The 22,600-nt window shown below is 39.2% G+C and overlaps 2 protein-coding genes across 3 annotated transcripts in view; one reads left to right on the top strand and one right to left on the bottom strand.

Annotated features, from left to right (window-relative positions):
- Nucleotides 1-16,793, bottom strand: part of ptgs2b (prostaglandin-endoperoxide synthase 2b) — a 40,615-nt gene extending 23,822 nt beyond the window's left edge. The window contains 10 exon segments of the mRNA XM_041790875.1: nucleotides 12,810-13,117; nucleotides 13,720-13,867; nucleotides 13,957-14,243; nucleotides 14,747-14,993; nucleotides 15,087-15,170; nucleotides 15,262-15,443; nucleotides 15,815-15,958; nucleotides 16,090-16,233; nucleotides 16,335-16,451; nucleotides 16,656-16,793. Of these exon segments, the coding sequence (XP_041646809.1) occupies nucleotides 12,810-13,117; nucleotides 13,720-13,867; nucleotides 13,957-14,243; nucleotides 14,747-14,993; nucleotides 15,087-15,170; nucleotides 15,262-15,443; nucleotides 15,815-15,958; nucleotides 16,090-16,233; nucleotides 16,335-16,451; nucleotides 16,656-16,716 (1,722 nt within the window). The 5' untranslated portion in view covers nucleotides 16,717-16,793.
- A 1,165-nt stretch (nucleotides 16,794-17,958) lies between these two features.
- Nucleotides 17,959-22,600, top strand: part of pla2g4ab (phospholipase A2, group IVAb (cytosolic, calcium-dependent)) — a 37,452-nt gene continuing 32,810 nt past the window's right edge. Inside the window, exons 1-3 of one of the 2 annotated variants that reach the window (XM_041790877.1) lie at nucleotides 17,959-18,276; nucleotides 19,043-19,196; nucleotides 19,785-19,886. In XM_041790877.1, the coding sequence (XP_041646811.1) occupies nucleotides 19,869-19,886 (18 nt within the window). In that variant the 5' untranslated portion in view covers nucleotides 17,959-18,276; nucleotides 19,043-19,196; nucleotides 19,785-19,868. The remainder of the gene's footprint in view (nucleotides 18,277-19,042; nucleotides 19,197-19,784; nucleotides 19,887-22,600) is intronic. The other variant, XM_041790876.1, reaches the window with a different exon arrangement.

Genomic DNA, 22,600 nt, shown 5'->3' with positions numbered 1-22,600 from the left:
GGATAGGACAGTTTCGTTATTGTTTTCACATAGATAACAATAAACTGTTGAGGATTTCCATCCTGTCAAGTGCATAATATTTTTGCATAATGCTGATTTAATTTTTGTTTTTAGTCACACAGGCTTGAATAATCAGAGCGTTACCTTAGTTTGAATATTGGGTCAAGTGTTGTTGAACTCTTTTTATTCAATTTCTCTTCAAACAACATAAATAAACTAACAATAACCTAGATCTGTCATCATCAACAAATGCCACATCATTACACGGACGAAGGTTGTAATGACTTTGATTATATAATTGAGCATGCCCTGATTCTTGTAGAGGTGTGGACACATCCAAACACAAATACTTAAGGAAGACATTAGCATAGTTTGTAACCACACTGCAGTAACAATTAGCATTGATGGAAAACTTGAAAAACCTTGGCCAGGAGAGCTTGTAGAGCCGGTCTGGACATGAAGCAAAGGGCTGCTAGGTGTCCAAAAAATCACAAAGACACAGAGACATGCACACTCATCAGCTGACATTGAAGGTACGTGCTGATTCTGGACCCCAATTAAGCTTCGCTTCGCTTAACCAATCAGTCTTTTATCCATCTTGCCAAACACCAGATTCCTGTGGAGACTGATTCATGAAGGTTTCCAACAAGCAAGCAAGTCACTTCCTTTTAACTTCTGGAAGAGATTAAGTCTGAAATGTGTTTTACTTTCTGAAAAGGAAAAGTACTGAGAGATCCTAGTTATGAGCTCATTTACTGAGTTGCTGTTAATGTGAATCACATTGATGTCATTATGAATTGTAAACCTGTAGTTATTTGTATATTTCATCATTTATGGTTTGGTGTTTTTATGATTTTACTCTACTTTTACCTGTATCATCTATCTCCACCTGTGTCAGTTGTAACATGAACACCTGGTTTTTGCTCATTGCATTTAGATGAACGTACCTGAACTCAAAGACCACTCTGACTGTTAAAAACTCTCCAAAGTAATCAGCTGTATGTGCTGGACTCAAGAAAGAGCTGAGAAAAGAGATATGAAAGAAATGCAAGGTGTGTCAAGGTATGAGAGGTCCTGACACCCTATTACTAACATGAGAAACCTTTCATGTCCCCAGATGAAATAGTTAACATTTTATAAGTTAGTTGTAACATGTGAGTCACCAGAGTGGTGTGTGAGAAAGGGGCTGAGCAACAGTAAAACAGAAGTATGTGAGTGACAGGAGGCTACTGTCCCCGTTATGACACACAGTGGACACATGACTGTGTGTCTGCACCTGTACAGGTGTGAACTACATTCCTTAGCTTATTTTTTCTGACCTAGTCTTCAAGGACCCGTTGCGCTCAGATGGATTCACAAAACAGAGCACAAAAAAAAAGTTGCACTATATGGACAAAAGTATTTGGTCACACCTGTCGATTATGGAAATTAGGCGTTTTAATAAGGCCTGTCGCCACAAGTGTATAAAATCAAGCACTACCTCAAAGTGCATGTATTTGAATAAGTATTATAATAGTCCCTGTTTGTGTAATTGTCAGGCAGCTGAATACTTTTGTCCATACAGTGTATTTCAAAAAAAGAAAACATTAAGAGCTTGTATATTTATAAAACCTGCATAGCTAACACTACCACTGTAGTGTAAAGGACCCCTGAAGAATGGTATAAATGTATTACTAATCGTGGTATAGATGGTCAGTGTTTTCTATTTTTTGTTTCTAAATCTTTTTGCGGAGATTTTATTTTGAAGGTAGATTTTCTACTTCTCCGAAATAAAAACGCCTCAAACGTCTTTAACGCCTCACAAGTAAACTTGCAACTTTCTCTTGAAATTAACATATTTCCATCATATCCATGCATGCTTTGATTTGATCAGATCTCCTGTTTTATAATCATTGAGTACTGTTTTAAAAATCCTGTGTTTGTTTGATTTTAGCAAGGAGCTGGACGTTCACGTCCCTCACATCAACAAATTCTCAGTAAATCCTGGACAAGTCCCACAGGGAAGTCTGCACACGTGGACTCACAGAAAGGGAGTAACTTGCTCTTGAGAAGTCCACACAAGACCTCTCAGTTACACAAATTTCCCAATAGGACAACACTAAGTACTTACATACTTAGTGGGAACACGCTTAAGTCTGTAAGTCCATGTCTGATGGGAAACACGCTGCAATCTCATCTCCATCTGAACATCCATCTTGGAGATTTGTATTTTCCAGATATTTTAAGGAAATAATGGGAAAACCAGATTTTTTTTTCTCAAAGAAAGGAGATTAATAGGACATGATGTTGAGAAGAGAAACAAAATCTGCTTGCTATCAGAGAAAATCTAAATAAATAAATTTCTCCACTGAGAGCTTAAAGGGATACTTCAACATTTTGGCAAATTCGCCCATTGCCATAATTCCTGTAGTCTTCGTAATAGGTCTGTTTCCTTTATTTGTCAGTGCAAGCTGTTTCTAGATCTGGGGGGACCGTTAAACCAGCTGCACGACGAACGCTATTTTAGCAGACAGAATTTTTGCTTTTCCTCATCAAACTCATCAAATACACAATCCAACAACTCCAAAACGCTCTCATGGACAAGTTGTGACCTGCACATTCACCACGCTATGAAATAATAACGTATAATTATGTAACATTACGATACATGAACCACTCATAGAAGGCGTTTGGGAAAGAGCAGAGCCGGAGGTTGTTTGGGTGAACGTTTTGTCTGTCACATCTTTGAGGGCTAATCAGAGCAACAAAATGTAACGTAGCCGCTACTGAGCTGCGCCCCTACCGACGAGTAAACTCCATAGAGAACAGCATAACGTGAACCATGGCAACTGTAGACATGTCAGTACACAACTTTTGTTGTTTTTGAAAGAAAACAACTCAATGCTGTTCTTTGATCTTCTTTTAATGAAGAAATGTCGTCAAGTTCTGATAAAACTGGCACTTTAGCAGCATCCACACTAATGTCTTCTGGTCTCTTATTTCTGCTTGATTACGTCACGACTCCACCGCGCAGACAGGAGCTTTGCAAGATGGATTCACCAGTAAGAAACACGGAAACGGGCATATCCATCTGCTTTGCAAGGTTACTACACGTGTTAGTGTGTGTGAGAGAGAATCTTGTACAGCTGACAATGTGGTCACTTTTAAAGGTTCTCTGTTGTGTTATGGGGACCCTCAGGTTTATGGGGACAAAATGCTGTTTCTCATGATTTTCATAACAATGAGAAACTATGGGCATGTCTGTCTTCATTTTGAGACAGCACACAGGCATAAATGAATGCAGTTGCAATTACATACAAACTAAATGAATTAGAGTGTGAGCTGTTATTCCTTTTAAAATCCATGTACTCATGCTGGCATGTGTGTTGGTATTTACTCAACAGATTTTAGTTTCTGTTCTTAAATGGATCAAACTCCAGACTTAAATAGATCAAACTCCAGCTTCAGTAAAGTTTTCTCAATATTAGAAATGAGGGCTTTTCGACCCACTTTTGGGTCCTGACCTGCCAGTTGAAAACCACTGGTCTAGAGAGATAGATACATACATAGATTCATAGATATCTGATGGCAGTTGACAGCCTGCATCCATCTCTTTGGAATATTTTGTTTTGTTAAAATTCATTTTAAATTCAATTACCAGTTGCATGAAAGCATGTTAGTGTGTGTGTTTCTGCATGTGTTTTTGCATGTATCAGGCCGAACACACAAGAGTGAATGCAAAAATTCAGACAATGCATGCCTGTCCTTCTGCCTTGCTTTATACACAAAGTAGTTTCATTACAATAAAAGACAGCGATAGAGTTGCATTTCTGATATAACTTTTCAGCCATGATTACTCACTGGGTGATGTGATGGACTTCTGTTTGAGGGAACGTGGTTCACCTTAAACACACCTGCCATGGGTCCAGGTAATTTGTCATGCATGCACACAAGTTTCCTGTCTAATCCTCATGGGACCAGATAACGTCACTCTCACTCATGCAGGGTTGTGGTCAAATTCCCAAGGGGTGTGATGACTTGTCTCACACATAAACATGTTTCTAGACTTAGAGGGCCATCAGTACAGATCTCTAGATGATTTTAGAGGAAATAGTGCAGTCAAGTGATTAAAAAAACATATTTATCACAATCTTCTTAACACAGACTAATGATTAATGAATATTTTTTAAAGGAATGTCTTTTTGAATTTTTAAAAAAATTAATGATGTCTTAATTTTCTTCCTTGATTGTCCCTTTTCTCATGTTGTATCATGCCGGTGTCATGTTCTTATTTTTTTTAGTAGTCCTTGTATAGAACTTTGTTACTTTCATTTTGTAAAGGGCTTTATAAATAAAGGATATGGTGCTGAATATTTTTATCTGTTGCCATTTTCCTCTGTTTTTTTAAACATTAAATTTTTTTTTTTTCTCTTTATATATTTTAGTTGTGTACAATAGTCAGTAAACAACAAAAACAGACAAACAAAACAGTACACTCAGAATCATCATTCTCCTACTCACATACTCAGTTCCCCTCCCAAATAAACCGAACCTCTTCAACCACAAATATAAATGAATAAAGTATAAATTGAAGAGCAATAAGACAATTAAAAAGGGGAAACCTTTTTTAATGTGTGGAATGACAAACCTGCATACAAGCAAATTTTATTTAAAATAAAACAACTGATTTGAAAAAAGCTACGCAGTTAAAAAAAGCTACAAAAAAAAAAAGCTACAACATATTTTTTATTAATTGTAGAGAAGTTGGGGAAAAAAAACAAACGTCTTTGGTGTATGAAAACATCTGCTTAGTTTGCTTCTAAAGACCCTCATATGGTATTGTATGATGTATACCGGTGAGGTGTACAGGTCTGACAGGTGAGTAAGCTTTTGCTGTGAGTAAGTATGTGGCCATGATATGATGTGACTGCATGTGATCTCTGTCAGATTAACAGCTGTTCTGTGTGTTTATTTTGTTATTCTGCCATCGCGTGACAAAGTGTCGTAGTTGAAACTCTCTTACCCCCCTGAGCAACCTTAAAAGGCTCTGTGAGAGATACTGTAGGTAGCGACTGCTGAAAGGACATTCCTGTAATGTACACGTCAGACTAAACATACGGGTTGAAAAGGAAAAGGAAAACAGTCATGTGCCAGGCATTCCTCCTTGCTGAAAGGTCAATCTGTGGCAAGATTGAAGACAACAGTTGTCTTCAGTTATCTTCAGGTTTTGCTATAAATTCATGGATATTTGTGCAGGTGCCATGTGGATCAATTTCTGTACTTCCTTATTTAACATTGAGAAATGACAGATTTTAAAAAGAACTTCCTTGTTCATAGGTAATTTCTGCCCTTATTAAAGGCATAACAGTGTTATTGGTGAATAAGACTTGCGGTACGTGTCTACCTAGGGGTGGGACAAAGTATCGATGTAGCAATGTGTCTTCGTCCAGACTTGTGTGGTACATTTATCATATCACTTGTGCTAATTACTGATATGGGTGCTTTTAACACCATGTCAGCACCTCATGCTTCCTCATGGTGGTTCTTGCAATTGAGCTAAACGGGACTGTAAGTTACGAAGAAAAAGTGAGATTGTGCTACATTGATTTAAGTAAGTCAGCAGATAATGAATGATAAGAGGGGAACCCGATACCAAAGTGCAGTGTACTTTTATGTGAATATCTTGCAATATATCAATAATCACAGGATCACTGTATTTGGATGTGTATACCCTGGGCCCAGTAACAGACTGGGATCAAAAAAGGCCCCAACATTTGCAACAGATCAGCCCTTTTTTTCAAAACACCAATCCAACTATTAACGTACAAAGCTTGAGCAAAAACCTTACAGACTGACTAGAATGAAAAAGTGTGCAACACAGAAAACACATACAACGTAGAATATAGAATACTCACTAAAGTCACTAAAGGTTTGACACGTTTTTTAAGACCAAAAATGAACATTTTTCAGTAAATTATATAATTAGCGCTGGTTTGGCTGAGTTGGTGGAGCAAGCACCCATGCATAGAAGCTGGGCTCCTTGGTACATGCATTATGGGATTGGTTTACAATCCCAGCACTGTTTGGTACATGTGTCCCTCCACTCTCTTTCTCCATGTTTCCTGTCTCTTTTCAGCTGTCCTATCAGAAAAAAGGAGGATCTGGACTGAAAGTGCTACCCAATGAATGTAGCAGGTAGCTAACAGCTAGCCACATTTAACTTGTTTATCCTAAAGTCACAAGATTAGGAGTTTTGAGAGTGGACACCCTAGTTGTTGGTGAATGAATCTTTTAATGTGTGGTGTGCTGTGTTGGCTATCCTGAAATATGGGTCCAATTATCCATGGACATACCATTGACAACAGCTTGTCATGTAATGTGCAGGTGAGCTTATTATTGTACAGAAACACACATTTGTGGTCGTATGTTGTAACAATATACAGTGTCCTGAAAATTTGCCCCTTTCTGATTTCTAAACCAATTTTTATATTTTACAAAGACAACCCAAGTAAATAGAATATGCATTGTTTGAATGATTATTTGATTTTCAAGGGGAAAAAAAATCCAAACCAACTGGCCCTATGTGAAAAAGTAATTGCCCCCCCCCCCTTTGTTAAATCATGAGTTAACTGTGATTAAGCACAGTTTCTGGAAAGCTGAGTTCAGTTTCACCTGCCACACCCAGGCCAGATTACCACCAGATTTGTTGAATCAAGAAATCACTTAAATAGAAGCTGTCAGACAAAGGAAGGGAAGTAGGCTACAAGATCTCAAAAAGAAAGAAGAAGTTAAGAATAAATGAGAAACAAAGTGATTGAAATCTATCAGCCTGGAAAAGGTTACAAAGCCATTTCCAAGGCTTTGGTAGTCCAGCGAACCACAGTCAGAGCCATTATCCACAAATAGAGAAAACTGGGAACAGTGGTGAACCTTCTCAGGAGTGGTCAGCCAACCAAAGTAAGTCCAAGAGTGCAACGACGACTCATCCAGGAGGTCACAAAAGAACCCAGAACGACATCTGAAGACCTGTAGGCCTTACTGGCTTCAGTTAAGGTCAGAGTTCATGACACAACCATAAGAAAGACACTGGGCAAACATGGCATCCATGGGAGAGTTCCCAGTCCAAAACCACTGCTGACAAAAAAGAACACAACGGCTTGTCTCAAATTTGCCAAAAATCATCTTGATGATCCTCAAGACTTTTGGAGAAATATGCTGTGCACTGACGAGACAAAAGTTGAACTTTTTGGAAGACGGCTGGCATAAAATAACAGCATTTGATAAAAAGAACATTATGCCAAGAGTCAAACATGGTGGTGGCAGTGTGATGGTCTGGGGCTGCTTTGCTGCTTCAGGACCTGGACCACTTGCTATGGTTGGTGGAACAAGAAATTCTGCTGTCTACCAGAAAATCCTGAAGGCCAACATCCGGCCATCAGTTCATGCCATCAAGCTCAAGCCCTCTTGTGTTATGCAGCAGGACAATGACTCAAAATATACTAGTAAGTCCACCTTTGAATGGCTCAAAATAAACAAAATTAAGGTTTCAGAGTTGCCAAGTCAAAGTCCGGACTGAAATCCAATTGAGATATCATGGTGTGACCTTAAACGTACAGTTCATGCTCAAATCCCCCCAATATGGCTGAGTTAAAACAATTCTACGAAGAACAGTGGGCTAAAATTCCCCCACAGTGATGTGAAAGACTTATCACCAGTTATCACAAATGCTTGATTTCAGTTATTGCTGCCAATTACTTTTTCACACAGGATAGGTTTGGATTTTTTTTCCTCCTTAAAAAATTAAATAATCATTCAAACACTGCATTTTCTATTTACTTGGGTTGTCTTTGTGAAATTTAAAAATTGATTTGATGATCCGAAACATTTAAGTGTTATAAATATGCAAAAAAAATCAGTTATCAGAGTAGTATGCATTTACAGCATATACCTTTTACTGAGAAAGAAATCACTGAGCTTATGTTCAGGGGATGTCAGGTGATTGTGGTAAGACATGAACATGGCTAACACACTTTTACTCAGTTCCCCTTTGAAGTTCAGTAAAAATCCTACCCCTGTAGATCAAGAGGTCCCTGTTTCAGAAAATGAAGTGGAGTAAGTACTGTAATAGTTTCAGGAAGGGATGTTACTTAACTTAAGCAGAGTTGGTACTTTGTGGAAAACGAGTGTAAGCAAGTGACGTCCAAGGAGTCAGTGCCAGTGCTTCTCGTGCGGAGGTTCCCAGCACCAGTTCCCAGTTGAGCCCTGTTGCTGCCACCTGCCATGCAGCACGTAACTCCAGGCTTGGATCAAGGCCTCCACACTGGGTCTGGATCCAGAGAGGTCCAGAAGCGGTCAGAGAGAAAACACATTCTGAAGTCCACTGAACGTCTCCCACACCAGAGCCCACTGCCTGCTAATGCTCATTACACCCAGACAAAGCAAGATGTGCTCCCCTGCTCGATCTCATAGACTGGGACCTGAGAGCGCCACACATCGAAGCACAATGGAATAATGATACTCACCCTCTGGCAAATGAGAGTGGGGAAAACATCAAATTTGCACACACAATTAGGTCATTTTCATGCTGCGATGGGCCAAGTTGCCCTGACAGGGGAATCCTACGCCTGGTCCTTTGAAGTAAAGGACAAAGATTATGAGATGGACGAGGAAATGTCCATTGGGTTCAGTAGAGATGACAACTGATGCACATGACTTAATTAATGTAATTTCCTCGCTTGTGATTGTGTTTTTGTGTTCACATCTCCAGTCGCCCAGTGTGAGAGGAGATTCAAAATGTGCTCTCTGTATCAGTTGTTTGAAATGTGTGAATGGATGGGAAAATTTAGCCTGTCATTGTCTGTGATTAGAAGGGATGATGCCCTGAGGCCTGACTCACCCCTCTGTGCTGCCAGTCACGTCAACATTCCTTCCACCATGTTTGTTTTGGATTGGGTACTCTCAAAAAATAACTTCTCTGCTGTGGTGACAGACATGGTCGAGGCAGGGTTTCCCGTATGCTTTTGGACGTGGTGCTATTCTTTACAGCTCATAAAAATTAGAAAAAATATTTTTATATCCCAATACATCTGTTCCCAGCACAACATACATCAGTGACTGGAAAACTTAGACAACTTACAGACTACCACAGCCATCCACATGGTGTTTCTCTCATTTCTGCTTTGATAAATGACGTGTTAGTAATCCAGAAGCATCACAAAGTAATATCAAAACAGAAGCAGTACACAGAAACTGTTACCAGGAGTACACTGTGCTTGTATTACACAAGGGCTCGCCTAAATTGCTTCAAGAATGTGATCTGAGAAAAGTTGTCATCCAATTAACAGCAAAGAGGAAGACCTCGTTTAGAAATGTACAATTTGTTCATTCTCTTTTGGTTAATCACACCAAGCAGGTGATCATGCCACGTTGCCTTAAGGAACGTGGACCTCCTGAAGCCGAGCAAGAATCAACATGTTTTATTAGAGGCGCTGAAAAGGGAAAACCTTTCAGCACAAAGCGGTCTTGTGGGTGTGTGAAAGGTGGTTCCTAACATTAAAACAACCTTTCATTTCCTTCCTGATCAGTCAGACCAGGGTTGATGTTTAGCTTTGCTTTAATTCCTACATCACTGTTATCTAATGTCCATCTTCCGTTGTTTGCTTGCAAATTTAAGCCCTTTTAAGAATAGGTTACATGAATCAACTGTAACTGTGTTAACCTGGCATGCCAAATGGGCTGTTTCATAAATCTGTTGCATGGATATGTTTCACATTCATCTGGGAAACCTCCCATACAAAGTGTTTGGAAAGGGCAGAACTTTAAAAAAAAAATCTTGGAAGGTGATTGCAGGAAAGTTCTGTGTGTCACATTCATTACAGGCCAATCAGAGTGACAAGAAAACATGAGGTAGAAGGCTATGTACTGCTCCAATAGTAACAGGAACCCAACTGGAAGGTGATGCCGAAGTTTATGAACAGTAGGGCTTGTTGGCGGATAAAATTAATTTTCAGGCCGGTGGGGAGAAGTGAAAAAACATCTTCTTTGCCAAGGGAAGCTTTCGGTGTGACTCTTTGCTGTTGTTTTGATAAAGCATTTTGGCCCAGTTCTGATAAAACTGCCACTGTACTATAGTTACATTAAAGCTAATCGCTACAATGGGCAGTCAATGTTTTTATCAGCTTACAGTTCAACTAAACCTGTAACTTTAGCAAATTCCTGCCAAGGCAGGTCGAGAAAAGAGTGAAACCATCTCCTCCACCATAAAAAGCTTCCAGCTTTTCACTTCTTGCTCTCTAATAAAGTTCTGGTAATACTGTCTTTAAATTATAGCTACATCCAAGTTAAAGGATACACTAGCAACAGCCATTTCTGTTGGCTTCCAGTACAACAAAACCTTGCCTGTTCATTTTCGTTTTTCTTGTATGACCTAAGTGCAGGATTGGAGAATTTTGAATTACTATATTTCCTTTACTACTCTGTGTGATTGTAAAATATCTATAATCAAAGAAACACTAATGTCTACAATATATTTGTGCAGAGTGGGACGAAGAAAACTTGTGGATGTTTAGGCCCTCAGCTTGATAAATCTGGTTCAGTTTGGCCCTTAGGATACAGTAATTATGCTACCATGGGTCATCAAATGAGAACGTCCCTTTCCTGGTGTTTCATCCTTTTGGTCCAGTGGCGCCTCAGAAAGGCTGGAGCCAGCTCTTCTGTGCTAGCCCTCACTGCTCACGATACCCACATGGAGTCAGTCCTTATATCTATTAAACAAGACGCTCACAGCCCAAACAGCATTGCTGACTTCAACAGATCCAGACTCTGCACATGTAAGAAAAAAGGTTATTGAGGCTTTCCTATATTATGGTGGTATCATTTGTAAATAACCCATTTTTTAAGGACTTTAATGTAGGAAAGTAATTTGTTTTATTCTAAGGTTTGTTTTGTCAAGGGCTTTTATTTTGAAGGCGTGTTTGTCCGCCTCCGGTCTTAAACCGGATATATACAGAGGCTGGTGTTACAGCTGACAGGTAACAGAGCACGGGGAAATCGCCGTCTTCCTCGCTTCTCAACTTAGCATCCCGCTAGCAGGTGACCAAGGTATGAACCTATTTTTGATTTTGTATTGTTTTCCTCTGATCAGAGGAAAATTCAAGCAAATTTGTGGAGCCAATTTGGAACAAATTGATGGAAACTCAAGAGCAGTGATTACATGTGATAAACTTTGGATCTTCCAGTACGATCCTGAGACAAAACAGCTGTCAGTACTTTGTAAAACACCACTGTAACCAAGGATGAAGAAAGCACAACAAATCAAGTCCAAATCAAGGCCATGTAGATTGTTTTCTTGGATATTAAGGGTATCATTTTGGACTAGTAGGTTTCAGAAGGTTCAACAGGGAATCGACACTTACAAATGAGTTCTAGAAAAAATGTGAGGATAAAGTCTAAAGAACAAGACCACAATTGTGAAAAAAAACGGTTTAATTCTTCATCAAAACAACAGCTCACACTCTGCTCTCGGTAAAGCAGTTTCTAGCCCAAAAACCACTCACAGTGGTTGATCACCCTCCGTATACAACTGATCTAGCACTGTTACTTTTTCCTTTGACCAAAGATTAACCTGTGCTCAAAGGTACACGTTCTGAGTCCATGTCAGACGTTAAGAAAAGAACAAAAGAGGTTCTGAGACAACTGTCTAAAGATCTACTGCAATGAAGACCCACATGCAACAATGTGTTGATGTAAAAGTGGAGTATATTTAAGGAGGAATATAATAAAATTGTATTAAAGCACTAGTCCTGTTTTAATAGCATAGCCTACCTCTTTATATGCATTGACCAGTGAATAGTTAGAACAAGGTGGATGGCACAGTTCAACTTCAATATCTAAGTAATTATACAAAGCAATAAAACTGTAAACACATAATGTTATCTGAATGTTTATGAATAGAAATTGTATTAATTTGACTATTAAAAGGTTTTTAACTGCTCTTTACAAGCAGGCACTTGGATAACCTTAGAAGGAAAAGCTTATTTCAGTATTTATATCAGAGCTTGATAAAATAAGAAAAGGAAAATGAAACCAGAACCAGTGGATTTCTTTGATATGCTCCATTTCTTGGAAGCATTTATTTGTATTGAAACTGCAAGTCAGTAGGCATTGAGAACAGAACTGCATAGCTATTTTAAGTCCAAGTCAATGAATCATACATTTCTAAATTACAAGTTTTCAACAACAGTGCAGCTTAGACTCAGTTATTCATTTCTTTTTAAATTACCCAATCCAATACACAGACTAAAGATGGAAAAATACAACAAAACAATGCTGAAACAGGAATGTACTGTATGTTAAATTAGATCAGTCTTTGAATTCCCTGTGAACTCTCTATACCTGGTTATTGTGCTACTTTATCACTGTTTGTAGTAAAATAAACATGAATTGACATAAGAAGTGTGTGCTACTATGTAGATGAAACTGTAAACAAACTTTCAAGTATCAAGTTTCAGTGACTGAGGTCATTACTACAAAAATAACTTAATAATCATTCATTTTTCAATAAATAAAGACTTTTGTTCTTAAAAACAATTTAAAAATGTACAAAATTTACTTATAAAGATATTTTGTCGCACTTTCTCTCTGTTATATCATAAATATAGAAAATAAATATAACAATAAATAAATAAATAAATACATAGAAAATATCATCATATAGTTTTAAAAAATTAGAGCTCAGTAGTCCTTTCTTTCAAAATGACAGCGGGGTTAATGTCTCCACTGCCTGAGTGGGCTGTACTTGAGTTGATGATCATGGACCCCATGTCTTTGACGTCAGGCACATGAAAGGATGCCACAGGACAAGGGCCCCTTACATTATTGCAGACTAACTTCTGTAGCGAGGCAGTGTTGACGATATCAAAGCCCACAGTGCCTCCGAATGTGCTGGGCTTCCAGTACTCTGGGGAGCAGATGGGGTTTCCCAATAAGCCCTTGAGGGAGAAAGGGGCGCCCATCTCAACCATGGTTTCTCCAAAGATGGCATTAGGCCTGGGTTTTTCCACCAGCAGACCTGGGTAGAGCTCCACAGCATCGATGTGTCCGTACATCTCCTCAAGTATGGCAGACATTTCTTTCTCTCCTGTGTATCAAAAAGCAGAACTTGGTTTTAGTTCCTTCTCTTTCTTACTCAGCAGCAGCAAACTTGTCTAAATATGAGATCTGTTTTGATTGATTATAATCCAGTAAATTGTCTGTATATCTTTCTTCTCCTATTTCTCTGTCACAAAGATAACAAGTCTCCTCTCCAGCAGTTTCTAATCATTTACCTCTCTTTCGTGTAAATTTTAAATCCTGTGGAGCTGGAGGCCTCTCTCGTCTGTTTATATTTGGGATTTCTGTGATGACAGTCTGCTTACACTATCTCAAGATGAAAAGGACATCTGGTTCTCAAGAGTCATGGAAATAAATACCTAGCCTCCAAAGTTGCTCAGGACTGGAACTCAACCTTTTTTTTTTTCCTTTCAATCAGTGTAATCTATGACATGTGCTTTAGTCTGTGGTGCGTGGGTGTGGTATTAAAACGTGAACTGAATCACTACCGTAAGCCCATAACAATGCTGCTAATGACATGGTAGTGATTTGACCTGGGGCAACGTTTCCCTTTTCTATGATCATAGCATATTTCCCTCTTCTGACGTCATACCAACTGCCACTAAATATGTGCACGTGACATCTTCTCACCTGTCATGTCTTCAAAAGAAGTGTATGGCTTCATGGAGAATCGCTTCCTGTAGGCGTTCAGAGACTGGTAGCGCATCTGTCTGCTGTTTTCAATAGACTTAATGGCAACATACATGATAGGTCCTGGGACATTTCGGCCACCTGCAACCTAAAAACAGAACAAAAAGTCAGTAAATCATTCAGTGGCTAAATAATTTTAACTTACTGCTGCTACTACAGGACACAAACAGTCCTTACCCGTCCTGCGACCTGCTTGGTGAACGACTCCACAAGGTTGTTGATGCCATGCTTGGTCACAACAGACGTGTTGAAGACGAACTGTTTATAGCTGTATTCTTGTTCCTCGATGTGGAAGGAGTCAGGCATCAGTGGGTGCCAGTGGTACAGGGTGTTGAACTCGGATGCAATGCGGTTCTGGTACTGGAAACGCTGACTGAACAGGAGCTCGGGGTCGAACTTGAGCTTGAAGTGATAACCGCTCAGGTGCTGCACATAGTCCTCAATTACGATCTTAATGGTCTCTCCTGCAGGACGAATGATCAGATATCTTACTTAATGCTGCTATTATGAATGTCTAAAGTTTCCCAGTTATTTCTAAACTTGTACTTTTCATTACTTCACTTAATTACTTCCCCCAAATGATGTTAAAAGTACAAATCTTGTTAATATACATTTTATATCTATTCATGTGTTTTTCTGTCAATGAGGAAATGAAGGCAAAAGCCCAGGAAGTTTAAGTGGACTTATTATATGAGTTCTACATTTCTATGTAATCATTTGATTGTTTTAGTTTTTAATCATTTCAGGGAGTCCTAAAATAAATGTAACATTTCCTCCTTTTTATGTCATCTAGTTAATCAACGACCTCACAATGAATTGTGTGCACAAGGTCTCAAGTAGGTCACAAAAAAGCTCAACTTCCTCTTGCTAGTCTCCCATACATCAATACTGAGTCAACCACATCCCTTTTTGTTAATTTCATGATTTATTGCTACAAATGTGTTTTAAGGTCATTATAATCCCTCACCAATCAGGATGAGCCGTGACGTCTGAAACAGCCTCTCATCGTCCCAGTCGGGGTGCACCTCCTTCAACACATCGCACACTCTGTTGTGTTCCCGCAGCCAGATGGTGGCGTACATCATCAGACCGGGGACCAGGCCGAACGCCTCGTGGCCCACAGCGAAGCGGTGAGAGTCAGGGACATGGGGAGGGTAGTGCATTTCCGCGCCCACTTCCTTTACTGTCGGGGGGTACACTTCCCCATCCAGGATCTGCAGTTACACAACAGAGAGAGACTGTTAGACACTAGTGTGGTCTGATGTATTCAGCTGTTTAAACTAAGGAGCAGCTGTCTCTTCTCATACCTGGAATTTAAGTTTGCCATCCTTGAAGAGCCTCAGTTTGTGCTGCCTCTCCAGGTTGTCTCCGTAAATGTGACTGAGGTCCACCTGAAAGCAGAAACACCATTAATACATGCTGATTATTCTTTGTTAATTTCCTGGTTAAAATCTAATGTGGCTTGCAGCTCTTTAGACTTACCCCATGACCTTTAGCAACAGTAAAAGCAGGTCCTTTCTTCATATCAGATTTGAAGAACTGATGTGTGAAATGCTGTGCGAAGAATGCAAACATCAGGCTGGTTCCCTGTGGGTCTGGGATAAACTGTCTCCTCATAAGAAGTTTCTCAGCGAGAAGCTTAGCATCAGGAAGCTCCTTTTTACCTGAGGAAACATTGGAAACATTTTAGTGAACATACAAGATTGAAAAATAGAAACTTAACTGTTTAATTATTTTGCATATAACACATTAGATCCTTGATTTTTTTTTTAATTTAGTAAAGGCTTTAATTGAGGTGTATGAGCATTTTAAATTCCTGAGACAAACTCAGTGTAAAATCTGAAAATAGTGACTTTACATTTGCAAGTTCTGACTTGCCAGGACAGGTTTCATTGTTCCTAACACCTTGGCAACTTTAAAGGGGGTTGATTTCAATATGTGAGCTTCCTGTGATGTAATGGGGCTAAGCCACTCTTGCTCAGTATTCAAGAATCTGAGAAAACTGGTTCTCCAAATGTAGAGAGAGTGCACTCACCTACTGCTCCCATAGGGGTTGGGCAATCCTCAGGTACAGGGGGGAGGGTGCGTGTGTAGTAGGAAAGGTTGGAATAGGCCTCCCAGCTTTTGTAACCATAATCCGCATTGAAAGTCGGAGGACTATCAATCAGGTGGGATCGGGCTGGAGATGGAAAAAAAGATGATCATTAGTGTGAAAGCCACAAAAGCTTCCTTACAAGCTGTTGTACAAATTATATGATGCATAATTTTCCATTAATCTTCTCATTTTGCCTTCAGGTAGAGCACACTCACATGTCAGCACATATCTCATGATGGCATCCCGGAGAAATGAGATGTTGTTGATGATGTTCCAGAAACCTTTAAAGTGGGTGAGAAGGTAGTGGATGGTGTTTGGCGTTGGCTTCAGGGAGATTTTAAGCCAGTTGAGGAATTCAGCTGTAAAAGGACCAAAAAATTGGACAATTAAGGATTTTACAAATTATCCACAAATAAAAATAAGCAAAATCTGAATTCAGCTCATGTTTGCTGAGACTTACGTGTTGTACAGTTTTGTCCATAAAAGCCTGTGCGTGTGCAATCACATTCGTAGTTGTCTGATCCAAGAGCTGTGCAAACGCCCCTGTTCTGGCACGGTTCTGAGCAACATGGGTTACCTGTGAAGGATAAAAATACAATTGTAACATTTCCTACATAAGGTTATCTTACTCAAAGCAAAGGAGTCCAGGTTTAATTGCTATGAATGGGTGAAAATAACTGTGTAATTCAGATATAAAGCTGAAAATAAAGCCCCTACAGCAGAACTTTCTACTCCAAAGTCTCTTTTTAAGCTAGCCGCTAAAGTAATTTCATGTACTCACCACCTTCGCAGACAAGAAACCCCAGTGCCAAAAGGAAAGCTGCTGATATGAGTCTGTTCATGCTCCAAATACGTCGTCAGATATGCTTCTTGTTATCTCTTCTCTCTCCTCTCCTCCGCTGTGTTGTCGCTCTGAGGCTGAAAAGTTTGAATACTGAAACCTGCGCTGCGGAGCACCTTTTATATGCAGGGTGCTGACGTCATCTGGTCTCATTCAAGAGACTTGCATCGCGCGCATCCAGCTAATCGATTAGTAATGACTGATCATGAGGAATATCTCGACTTTCACAATTACCATCGTATTTCGATGATAGCACCATGTGTCGTCGTTGGTTTTGACATCCAACAGGTTGTCTGTTTTTTTTTTATTTGGGCGCTTTTCCTGATAACTAAAGTGTAAATTTGTTTCACTGAAAATCTGTGTTTATCTGTTGCAATTGGCAATTTATGAAGCATGCAGGTTGAAATCATGTTATCTTTGAGACCCTCAACCATGCTATAAAAAGCCATTTAACGAGATTTAAGTGCATTTTTACGATCTGAAATTGTCTAAAATTTACTTTTATTTCCACAAGAATTACTATGATACAAGCTAACACCAAATAATCATAATAATAAATAATAATAGATATCATTACACCAGAGGGTTTCCCCCAAGGGCTACCACGTATCAAGAATTAAACACAAATCAAGATGACGTGTGCTTTGAATTATAAAACCGCGTTTCCTTGTTGGTATTATCTCTTTGATATTTACAGATGTTTTATACACAGTTTTATGAGACCTCTGTCGAAACAACATGATAAATAATTTTCCTTAAAACCTCTTTGTATACAATCTGATAAATGATATAAATTGCCAGAAATACCTTGTGCATCAAATGTGATACAAATATATTTATGTGAGGGTTTTATGGCAATTTTTCTTTTCTTTTTTATTTCAAAAGAAGGTTTAATAAACATCGTTTTCTGAGAGATTTCAGGCTTTGATGGGTAAAGTTCTAACAAAGGATTCTTTTTGTCTGTATGTATGCTTATGTGGAACAGTTGTATGTCTAGCTGCATGAACTACATGTTTAATAAATCAACCCAAGGTGTCTACGTATCAATATTTGGCTCAAACTTTTGCTTAAAATTGCTAAACCATCCTAGTTGGATCATTTGACTATTGTACATACATTCAGAGTCACCCCTATGATTCACCAAATAATTCACAAAATGTTGTTCATGTCAACAAAGTCTATCCGCGCCCTCGTGCGGACGTCTTTACGCACTGGTGCGCATTTGGAAATGTGGAGAGCCAGCCTCCGCTGAGTCAAAATCTGAGTCTTGGTCGGAGTTTCCGTCGTTCACTTCTTCCTTGTCTGTTTGACCAACTTTTCTCTTACTCAAACGGTTGTTTTAAGCCAAAGTTTGTGTGTGTTTCTTAAACTTTCCCCCCCTGCAATTAAGGTCTGTCAAAGCAAGCTGTGAAGCTCCCCCCCGACTGCCGGGTGAGCATACCGTTCCTCTGCCGATAAGAAGCACCTCCTCTAGGCTCAGTCCTACTGTGATGGAACGATACTTTCGATCAGCATGAGACATTTTTCAGGATTTGTGAGTTGACTGCGCTCCCCGATTATGGTATGTTTGTGTTTACTTTATTTATATTTGCAAAATAATCGTGGAAGTATTCAGGGAGGAAAGCCAGTTGTAGGCTACACTGGGTTAAATTCTCACGAAGTGTTCACTTTGCGCAACAGAGAAGATAAGGAAACTGACAACGCGCTTTTGAAAACACTAACAGACATAATACTCAATAAATTCAGTGGACACAGCTTGGATTCAGCCCTAAAACCAGCAGATCTGATCGAATAGATGCAGAAAGATTACAATTAGAGAGAAAAGCTTACTCTGAATTTATTAATCTTCTCTCCTAAAGTGCTTAATCTTGTTTTTAGTTTTGCATCATTAGAAAATAGCATATATAGCCTACTACAATTTCTACATGCTTAAAAGACAAAATTAAAGCCTACTTATATCACAGGTTGTTGCAAACCCATGCTTTTTAAGATCTGACCCAAGACTGCCTAACTTACAAAAATCAAGAAAAACCTGTTTTATAGTGGCCTTATTCCACGTTTTGAATAAAGGCCTTTAATGCAGGCAAGTGTTACAAGATGTAACCCTGTGCTACTTTATGACAATACAAAATTAATTAAAGTTGTTAAAAGTAATGAGACTTTACTTTTTTTTCTAAAAAAAATAGTGCAGTTTTACACAATGGGGAAGTCACTTTATATATTTAAAGCTCAAATTACTGCATCTGCTTTGCATCGTGGCTTGTAGCTTTGCTCCTCTCACACATTGTGTCCTCATATGAAAATGTAGTCTCTGTTGGCACACACAGAAGACTCAACAGCCTGCCCTGCATGCTCCCTCCCATTGTATGCTGCAGAACGAGGGCACATTGAACTGGCACTTTGAAAAGTTGGACCACTGATGCAAACTACGTGACTGTTGCTGTGAACACACAGACTCCCTACGTGCTCTCGGCCCTCTCGGTAATGATACGCTTTGGTGAACAGCTGAGAAAAGGCTCACTGACCTTGATATGCTATCACGGCGCACACATACACTGGCTCGCACAAATAAACTCGGCATGCAAATTCCTTATCAACATGTGTGTGTTCAACCATCCTGAGGAGTGGAGAGAGCCTGAATGTTGCTAAAATAATCACCACATTTCCTGCACATTCAAACCCACTGTACACCAGAACGTGCTTTATGTGAATCAGATATTTCTTCTTCTGACATCCACCCTCCCTGTATTTGCAAGTTGTCAGCCTAAACCCTTACAAATACTAGTGGCCCAGTCCTCCTCACATGGGTTTGTGGCTCAGCATACTTCCCCTTAATAATGTGAACGTGCAAAAAGCCTTCAAATGTATTTCTTTTGATGAAAAATCCAACTTTCATGAACATTGCTGTAGACTTACAACTATCTCTTCTAATATAACCAGTGTTTACCCACCAGAAAATTAAGGCTTTAACAGTTTTAAAGTGGCTTTTTAATGCAAGTTTCATCTATCTTCTAAAGCTTCATTTCTGCACTTGTACTGACAATAAAATGTGTTTTCTACAACTTCCAGATGCCAAAGGCCACTGTTCATCACTGAGATGTTCTGAAATCCCTGCATTAGCCTTCTTAAGTAAAACTCACCTGACTTCACACAATGGCTTCCAACATCATCGTGAGTATTGATATTAGAGTTATGTCTGTAAAACACACCAAAGTTGTAAAAGCAGTAAAAAAAATACAGGTTTGAGTCAAAGCAAATTCCATTGGATGTGTAAACTTAGAAGAATTTATTAATATACAGTACTGTGCAGAACTTGTAGACATGTTTGGGCCGAAAATTGAGGCTGAAGTTAGGCATATATTAGCAAGTAAGCTAACCTGAGGGCACCATCGGGTGGGAAGGAGGATTGACACAACCCTGGTCCTGAAACCTCTGGCAGTCTCTGGACATGTCAACATGGGTGAAAAGTCCCAGACAAAAGAAATGCTATCGAGCTTGACCTTGGCTGCTTAGTGTTGATGGCTGTTGAGCTTGACTCTGGCAACCCCCCGTCCAGCCCAAGGTTGCAGCTAATCAGGCCCTGAAAAATCCTCAACCCCCATGTGCCTAAAACTTGCGCTCATGACTGTATGTGTTTAAATCTGCTTTCTTTCTTCTTCAAAGAAAAGTTGTGCAGATATTGGAATCAACACATCAACAGCAAGGCCTTTTCCACTATCACTGGTGTGAATAAGGGTTGTTCTATTTGGCAAAGATTAGCAACAGATAATTCACATGATACTAATGTTCTCAGTATCACAGATTTGCATTTTGTTGAAATATTTCAAAGATTTCTAAAGGTGTCAGTCTTCTGAGGTGTCTTGTGTCACATATACAAATCAACACCTGATACCACCACAGATATAAACACTTAAGCATTCTGAAAGACTAAACCAAGGGGAAAAAAACACATGAAAAAGGCAAACAATGTCTGCTCTAAATCCGACATGTGGGTCGGATAGATATCTGTAGCAGAGAGAGAAAACATTCAGAGATTATGACCTTCCAATCTGCCTGTTTTTAACTTTATTAGATATTCTTTAACAGTGGAGAAACAAAGTGAAGCAAGGCAAGGTATGTTTATTTATGTAGCACCACTATTGTAGTGCAGCTCAAAGTGCTTTAAAAAATCAAAAATAAAGTATTGAGAACATCATAAAGCAAAGATTTGACTCTAATATACAAAACAGATGGCCTAGGGGATGGGTTGTGCCTCATGTATGCAGGCGGACCAGGTTCAAGTCAGGCCTGTGGCCCCTTTCCCACATGTCTCTCCCCCACTCTCTCATCCCTGTTTCCAACTCTATCCACTGTCCTCCTCCATAAAAAAGGGGTAAATAGCTTAAAATGTATATTTAAAAACATACAAAACAAGTCAAGTCAAACTTTATGTAGCACATTTCACACAACACAACAGAAGTGTCCACACCTCTGAAAAAAAAAACTCTTTTCCCCTGCGTCTGCTCGGATTAAATGCATCCAACTCTTTAACAGTGGTGGTCTGATGTCAGCATTCACTGTTCAACTAAAACAATTAATGACACAAGACCAAAACTTGAGATTTATGTGCTCCTAATATGGTCTGATAGTCACACATGGCCTGAGATCTCACACTGATGATTGAAACCTGGGTGAGCTGTGACAATGTAAGAAAGATTCATTTTAAAAATCCCCTCTATGTTTTACAGATGTATCTTTTCCTCAGATAGGAACACAGAAAAAAAAAACGCCCTATTTCACATGTGCACACACACACTCGGTATCTTAAGTAAATACAGCTCACATTGAAATAATAATATTCACCATCAGCTGGAGTGATGTGGATTAAGCTTTTTTAGGTGATCTAGATCGTTTGACTCAGTTCTTTCAGCTCCCAAACAGACTTCATCTGGTAGGCTACCATTTCAGCTTTTACTGAATCATATGAATTCAGCAATACTTTGACCCATGATTGATGTATGTGCATTTTCTGAAATTATTCATTATAATAAAACCCTGCCATATATTCCATTCTCCCATCATTCACATAAAAAAGCCACAGAGTTGTCTGCAGATGGCACATCATTAATGCCAACTGGATGGACGCAGATATTTCTTGCTTGTTCTTTTATTATAGATGGCACACCAGAAACAGCTTCCTGCCATGGTCATGGTGATTTCAGACACTGCACAAGACTTTACACAGGATGATGTGTGAAAATCTGCTCTTGGCTCTGCTCTCACTGTGCAAGAGTGAGCAGTAATACTACTGAAATATCAGCTACATCAGACATTCAAATTTGAAAATTCAAATTTAAATTCATTTTTAGAAACCCCCCTGCCCCACACACATACACACACACACACACACTCTCTGTTTTTCAACAATGTGCACCCTGTGTATGTCAGTCTGTAAATTTAAAATGTAGAACTCAAAAATCAATTTAAATAGTTAAAACAAAAAAAACGTACTGAAATTAAAGTCCAAAAGCAAACCAGGCAAATAGGAAAAACCAAGATGCAGGAAAATCGCAAGAAAATCCACTAGAAAGACAAGCACAAAAGTTCACGGTGAGGACATGTAATGATCTGACACCAAGGAAAAGTAACACACAGACTAAATAGACTCAGGGTGATTAGACACAGGTGTTACAATAAGACAGTGATGGAACAGGTGGGGTGTACCTGTAGGTGATTTTAGATGCTTTTTAAGGGTGCTGAAGCACCCCCTAATTCATCTCATCACCCTAAAAATAACAAGTGCATTTCCCTAACAGGTTTTTCAAATCTGACAGGTATTTGTAGATATCTGTTTATTCCCCAGCTATTATTTTGAATAAAGGATACTATCAATCATAAGAAGGCTG

This window comes from Cheilinus undulatus, linkage group 7, assembly GCF_018320785.1.
Source record: "Cheilinus undulatus linkage group 7, ASM1832078v1, whole genome shotgun sequence".
In the NCBI taxonomy this organism is placed as follows: domain Eukaryota; kingdom Metazoa; phylum Chordata; class Actinopteri; order Labriformes; family Labridae; genus Cheilinus; species Cheilinus undulatus.
The sequence above is the reverse complement of the archived record's forward strand: the minus strand, read 5'-3'. Positions and strand labels throughout refer to the sequence as shown.